This window comes from Pavona decussata, unplaced genomic scaffold, assembly GCF_977016875.1.
Source record: "Pavona decussata unplaced genomic scaffold, jaPavDecu1.1 SCAFFOLD_602, whole genome shotgun sequence".
NCBI lineage: Eukaryota > Metazoa > Cnidaria > Anthozoa > Scleractinia > Agariciidae > Pavona > Pavona decussata.
This window is the reverse complement of record NW_028145860.1, coordinates 212,858-220,160: the sequence shown is the minus strand read 5'-3', so window position 1 is coordinate 220,160 and position 7,303 is coordinate 212,858. Positions and strand designations below refer to the sequence as shown.

The 7,303-nt window shown below is 38.1% G+C and overlaps 1 protein-coding gene across 1 annotated transcript; it reads left to right on the top strand.

Moving 5' to 3' along the window:
• Window positions 1-207: 207 nt before the first annotated feature.
• On the top strand, window positions 208-5,740 carry LOC146449191 (secretory phospholipase A2 receptor-like). The gene is made up of 7 exons (XM_085101909.1): window positions 208-257; window positions 1,949-2,030; window positions 2,354-2,764; window positions 3,045-3,244; window positions 4,296-4,419; window positions 4,911-5,135; window positions 5,664-5,740. Exons 2-7 carry the CDS (start codon window positions 1,973-1,975, stop codon window positions 5,738-5,740), a joined length of 1,095 nt encoding a protein of 364 aa, XP_084958035.1. The 5' UTR covers window positions 208-257; window positions 1,949-1,972.
• Window positions 5,741-7,303: the final 1,563 nt, after the last annotated feature.

Here is a 7,303-nt window from a genome sequence, read left to right as displayed (position 1 = left end):
AAATGTGTATCCAAATGAAATAATTTTATCTTGCTTGGTTATTATCCAGAAAAGAAAGAGTTACGTAATTTTTAGTCGTTACCTATATATTGATTGACTAAAGCATTTCCGGGTTGTCTCGAATCCCATTATAAAAGTGAGGTTAAGTGCAAGGTTTTTGTTATGAAATACATATGCTGTCACTTACCCTTGCCTTCATAATGAGGTTCAGGGGAACTCGAGGATATGGCCTTTTAACGCTGTACATTTCTTGTCAGGTACTGTCTACATCCGCATATATATCCGCAATAACTAGCCAGATTTTAGTGAAAGGAGAAATCAATTTTAATCTGATTTCATTAAAAACGTCTTCTGGTTCCTTCAATTTTAATCACTTAAGATGTAAAATGAATCCTTTACCTCATATGCTAAGACATCTTCCTTGTCCACCCCATCTGTTCCTTGGTATCGGCACTGGACAACGCAGAAATTCAAAATGAACTTTTTACTTTAGAAAAATACAATTCTACCAAAATCATTCAGTTTATATTTCTTGCTACGTTTCGAGAGCTCGTGTTTATATTAGACCTGTGCTGTGTGCTATATTAGACGGGTGTTTACAGAGCAACATGCGTCGATTAATGTCTAGCTGAAGCAAAAAAACAACGACACAGGATGTAAAAGAAGTGATGTATTACACGAGTTGTTTCCATATGTTCTCGACATGAGTGATTTGAAACTCATTGAAGAAATCTTCAGCTAGTTAGATTTCTTTCTTAATGAAAAAGAAAGTTGTTATTTCGTTTTGTTTTGTTTTTTTTTGTCTACGGCTGGCTCAAAAGTACATACAGCTTTTTATGCAGAGCCGTCACCAACTCATGCATGCAGTCTTTCAGTTAAGGTACCGTAATTCCGGATAAAGGTAGGCATAGTTTTTTGTTTACGGGTGTCAGTGAAATTTAAGGAAACAGCAACTATTCATAACACTCCTAATCATATGTAAATTTGAAATATGCTCCAACAATGCGGCTAGTTAATCCAAATGAGAATATCTTCGTGAAAATTACGTAATGATTATGTAAGAGCAGTGTCATAAGTAGCAAGCGGACTGTCAACTCCACTCACACTCAGTTTTTCCAGCGGAACGAGGGGGAGGGAACGGCCCACCCTCCCACCCCATCGCTCGGGTCGCACCGCTACTGCCCCTCCCTAAGCCAAGCTGTTCCAGCTTGGCTTAGGCCGCTGGTCAATCATTATTTCCATACCTCTATTTCAACTGAGCATGAATGGGAGTGTTAGGAAACAGAATACTTTTAAATACATCTACCAACAATGGCCGTGATCTGAGTGGTTTATGGAATGTTCACAGACGTTTCACGGGAAACATTATTGGCGTTGAACGTAGTTTTCGCATGGCAAGAAGGAAAAAAAAAAACTTATTCGCTCAGCTATTCTTGTTTTAGTGACGACAATTTCTATTACAAGCAATGACCCCTAATCAGCATCAGCTACAAACACCCCCTCAGCTAGAACAAATCTTCTTACGTCAGCGGTGAATTTATTGAACTTTTTGTGTTCCTTATGTCATCTCTAAACGTCACAACAAGCAAGCCTGTCTGGTTAAATGATTAGGACAGTAAACAACTTGGAACTAAAATTTGATATTGCCTCCTTCTTAAATGTGGAAAGGAGTAGAACGATGGAACATGAAGATTGTAGGATCCATGTCAGGCAAAATTATACTGTTGGTAAGCCAGATGGAGTGTCATGCAGGGTGTTGACAAGTGCGAAGAATTAGCATTATTAAATAGTTGCCTGCACGTAGACGTTGCATATTTGCTTTGAGGAAAAAAGGAGACAGTAAGCATGTAAGTGCGTAGGCTATCAGAGAGCAGCTTGATAGAAAAAAATTATTTCCGTTGTTACAAAGATAAGAACTGTTCTTTGGTTATCATTTCTGTATTTATAGCCACTGCATTTCTGGTGACATAAAATGGTGAAGATTGTTTCTCTCGCTCTACTTCTTCTATTGGGAATAACGTCTAAGGCTGGTATGTAAATTTTAGCCGTTTGGTTAAATAGGTAACAACTACTTACAATTGCTATTTGTGAATTAAGCACAAGCACTGAAGAAACATTTCGTTTCTTTGCGCTGATTTGATTTTCTCGAAATGTACCTGCACGCCTTTGATGGCTTATCATTTCATCAAAACAATTCTGCATCCTACAACATCGTATTTCGTTTTTCGTCCTAATGTAGCTAACAGATTGGTAGGTCTAATTTTTGCCTAAAATGTTTTTGTTTTACTATTGTACAGAAAAAACAAAATATTTTCTAGGTAGAATCTGACTTCTTTACATAATTTTCCTCTAGATTTAGTTTGCCCAGATGGTTGGAATGAATTTAGTAACTCCTGCTATATTCGGATGGATAAATACCGAAACACGTTCGAATTCGACTGGTTGAAAGCTGTGAAAGTGTGTCGTGGCTTTGGAGGGAATCTGGCCAGCATAGGGAGTGAAAAGGAAATGGAATTTGTTAGAAACTTGTCTTCACAGCAAAGGTCTTATCACGCTTGGATTGGCTTGGTTTACTGGTTTCAGGAAGGCGGATATCTTTGGAGTGATGAAACGCCTTTTAACAGTTCTGTTTACGCAGACTGGCTTAATGACAAACCGTGTAACCATTCTGGCATTCGTTGTGTTCAACTGTCAAGAAATGGTTGGAGTTTCACAAGTTGCAACAACAAGGAAAACCAAGAGTTCATCTGTGAAAAGCCTAAAGGTAGGATTGCTGTCAAAAAGCATAAAAAAGTGACATATTTTTTATTACTTCTTAATTTTAAGTAACACAACTGCTCTAAATTGCTTACAGGTTGCCTTTTCGAAAAAGAAGTGGGCACTCTTCGATGGGTAAAATAAAACAAATATATACAAAAAACATTTATATGAGTAAATATCCCCTCCAATTAAAAAAACTAACTACCTAACGAACGAACGAACGAACCAACCAACCAACCAACCAACCAACCGGTACGCTGGAATTGATGGTTTTTCCTATTTAGGTCCACTGCCTTGTCCTGCAGATGACTGGTTTCTCAATGGCTTGACTTGTTACAAGGCAAGCGACAAATTGAAAACGTGGCTTAATGCACGTCGTGACTGTCAAGCATCGGGAGGAAATTTGCTTAAGACGGATGACAAAGAAGAGCGAGGTTTCATAGCTTCCTACCTTGGTATGACTGGTCTTAAGGACGCAACGAGTGTAAGTTAATAGACTATTTAGCAAAATTTAAAATGAACTAGCACTCACCTATTTTTAGTGTCAGAAAATGTATTTGTATTGGTGGATCGTTAAAATAATGGTTCAGTTTTGTTAACAATAACCCAACTATTGCATAGAAACTAGTATTAAGTTTCTTTGGCTACGGATGGTTAGGATGCAAATGGAGCAAAAATTGAAGAACTTTTTGAAGTTTTTCCTGTGTATTTTGGAGAAACCACTAAAAACTACTTATTATGGTGTATTCTTCCGCAGTGAAATCACTAAATATTTTTCTCCCAGTGCTTTAAGGGCAGTTTCATTTTAGAGAAAATGTTGTTAAAGTCAAATAGTTTCGTAGTTTGCACCAAAGTACAGCAAAATCTCCGTAGGTGCGCATTTAAGGCGGGGTTCAAGTGTTATTAAATGTGGCCTGACTTAGAATTGTGGAATGAAAATCGAGGACAATTTTCTGGTTTACATTGGCTGGGTGGAAAGTATGATTTTCGAATGTGAGCTGTATAGAGGGGAAGTTTACAATTTTACAAGCGCCGAAAGTCGGACTCTTGCTACCTGAAAAATGGATCGGTCATGATATCTGCGTCTTAAAAAGTTGCCACACGACCACACCTTAAAAAGCTGCCACATTATCACAACATCCGCGTATTAAAAGATGCCACAAGATCAACAGCCGTGAATTAAAAAGCTGCCACACGATCACAACGTCCGTGAATTGAAAAGCTACCACATGATCACTACATCCGCGTCTTCAAAAGTCTAGTATACAAGACCTGATCTTTACATAGAAGCCAGACAATTTATAGCATGTTTTTTTTTTCCAAAGTTCAATGTTTTCCACTTTTTTGAGTAATTTGAGTTTATTGTCATTTTTCTTTTTGCCATTTGTATTCCTATCTATTGGTTTCGGTAATTTTTGAGCCAATTTGATTTGAATCGAGTAGTTGGCTCTGTATTTAAATGGGATGAAAATCATCCTCGTAGCTACTGTAATTAATTAACTGTAAAACTATTCAATCTTTGTCTCGTTTCACAGTATGTGTGGATTAACGAAAAAACGGACATGGCATGTGTAAAGATGTCAACTGCCGTTAATGGTTCGAAGAATGAAGAGAACTGCGAAAAAGAAATGCTCTACGTCTGCGAAAAGCAAGCTTCAGGTGCAAACTAAAGTAGTGCCTTAGAATGCATTTACACCTTTATGGAAGAAACGTTGCCAGTTTTGCAAATGAGTTGATTTTTCTGTTCGTCCCTGCTACAGGCATTGTGTAGCTTGCCCCGAATGGCATTATGAGACACGTCTTCACAAGTTTTAAATAAGTTCAGTTTAAAAACAGACCACACGAATACTTGTTCTATTCCTATTTCCGTCACAGTCACAAAGCAGGGAGTGATATTCTCTCCGTCTGTCTAGTTAACAAAACGATATCTTCATATCCAACGGATGTTTACCCTTTTATGCTTTCCCATTTTACGCTCTTAAGTATCCTTCTGGGGTATAAACTGTAACAAAAGGGAAGCCTAGTTCATCGCGTTTTTGTTCGTATGCCTGAATTCACTTTGTATCTTCAATCCTCACCAGGCTCAAGTTAAATTATCTCAATGTGCCTACATCATGTATTGATAGTTTCTGTTTTCTTGTAACACGTAGATCAAAGGCTCAAATGCTTCGAATGTAACAGTACCATGACCTTTAAAGAGTGCCCAGGCCGTCCATGTATTTTCAATGATAGCCAATGCTACTATGCGTCGAATCAACAAGGATCAAGTGCTGAAAAACGTTTTAAATATGGATGCACTAAACAAGACCTTTGTAATAAAACTGATATGGATGGTTATTTTATACAATGCTGCGATGTTAACTTGTGTAACGAAGGTTAGTTTTGAAGATATTTCCTTTAAAACCATTTATTTTTGTTTTCAAATTACTCTTTAAGAGCGGCGGTCAGGAAAAATCGAGCAAAATCTGAATTTTCTGGCGAAACTTAGCGGAGTCGATTTCTTTCATCTTTTGTCCATAATAAGGTTTCACTAAAGTAAGAATCATGGTGTGGCTTAAATTGGCCAGAAACATTTGCGTTTTGAGAAAATCAGGAAAATCGATCGAAGCCTTGTGAACTGAAAAATGATTGAATTTAAAACCGGAAAATCGCCACTTTTCATTGTCTCCCCGTTTGTTTTAGAAGAAGCGTACGAAAATCGGGATTTCTTATATCGAAAGACAATCTCTTTCTGATATGATAACCGATGAATTTGTGTTTGTTATGATATCTGGCAAATTTAAACAATTTAAAACCAGCGGCATATTTTTACAGCTGGTTTACTCTGTAATGTAGTGTCAAAGGTCAAGCACACATTTCAGTATGTGGTATAACTCGAAATATTCTCATACTTTGGCTTTCAGTAACAATTGCCTTGATGTACTTCATACCTAAATATCAGGCTGGGTTCTCCATTGAGATTTTCACAAAAGGTCGTTAAAGTTGGCTAATCATCGTTTGGCGACCAAATGACTGCCAGTGAAAACAAACCGACGCGACGGGCAAACTGCTAATTACAGCTTCAGGGCCTTCAATAATGCTCCTATCTTGCTTTATCAGAAAGATTTCTGTTTTCCCCTCGCTTCCTTTTAACCATTATCGACGGGAAGAGAAGAAATGGAAAAGATTCAGACATGTCTAACAATGTTGCGTGACAGCAAATATGCAAATTAGTTAGATGGTCACTGAGATATGGCAGTAGGCAGTAGGGAAGGGGTGGGGGGCGGGAAGAATTGCTTTAACAGGCCCGTAGTCAGGCTAAAACAACTGGGATGGGGAAAGCAAATTGGAAACATCAAAAAAGGGGCAGATATAGTAAGCAAAACAATAACTTTGCACTTGCATCACACTTTTTGGTACATTAAACTTCTTTTCGACCCTTTGCCGTCACTGTACGGACTACCACGTGAAATTGCCAAACTTGTTCACGTTTAAAGAATGACGTAAAAAGACGACGACAAATTTCCCTTTCTCTTTTTCCAGTGAACTTGGAATCAGGCAGTAAGAATATGTCCGCAGGAAGATTTGTCTAAAATTAAAAAAAAAAAGGTGGGAGCTGGAATTATCGCGATGAAGTTTAAAAGAACGCGAATTCTCTTTGTGTTTTCGAATTCGCTACCATCACCGTCATGTTATCTTTAACTCCCTACTAAAAGACACAAATCGGTCATGAGGATTTTGGTTCTTATTTCCGATTCACAAGGAAGGACTGCCTTTGCTGCTGTTGTATAAAAGCCAAATGTTAGCGGAGGAAACTGTCAGGTAATAAACAATTTATTAAGGGTTGTGAAAAGGCACTTGCAGCGTCAGAATTCAAGATTGATTGTTGTACATTATTACTGTTTTTTAATTATTTATTTTTTGACACATTGTTTTTTACGCTTCTTAAAATTCTGGGGGGGGGGGGGGGGTCGGGGCTCGAGTCCCCCCCTGCCCCTCCCCTTGTTACGGACGCGTTTAACAGTATGGCTTTATATACCAGCTGCTTATCTGGAATAACGAACTCTTTGTGACAACTTTTGCGCAAATGACTAGTACCCGTAGTTCTTTATTGAATTTTCTTTTTCGTAGCGACCAGCAACAAAAACCGTCAATGCGAAAGATACACCGGAGGAACAGACTTAAAAAGATACACTCACTGATTTAAGTGTAGAGCGAAATTTTACTTCTTCCTAAGATAGAGGGGAAAGGGGGGTGGGGGTGGCTTAATTAAATACATAACCTTATTTCTTTTTAATTTCAGCCTCTTCATTTTACTTAGACCGTCATAAGCTGCTTCCCTTGTTCTAAAGATTAAAGGAAGGTGCATGCAGACCTAAAAATCCTAGCATTAGGGCGTGGCGAAGACACAAACTTCACACTTTTAAGAGCTGGGACCAGGCTTCTTTTCCTTCAATTGAAAAGTTTTCAATACTTTCCTTTAATAGGGATAATAAGTCTTTAGCATGGGCGTTACACAAGCCTGAAAAGCTGTAACTATGATGTCTTACTTTCCTCAAGAGAA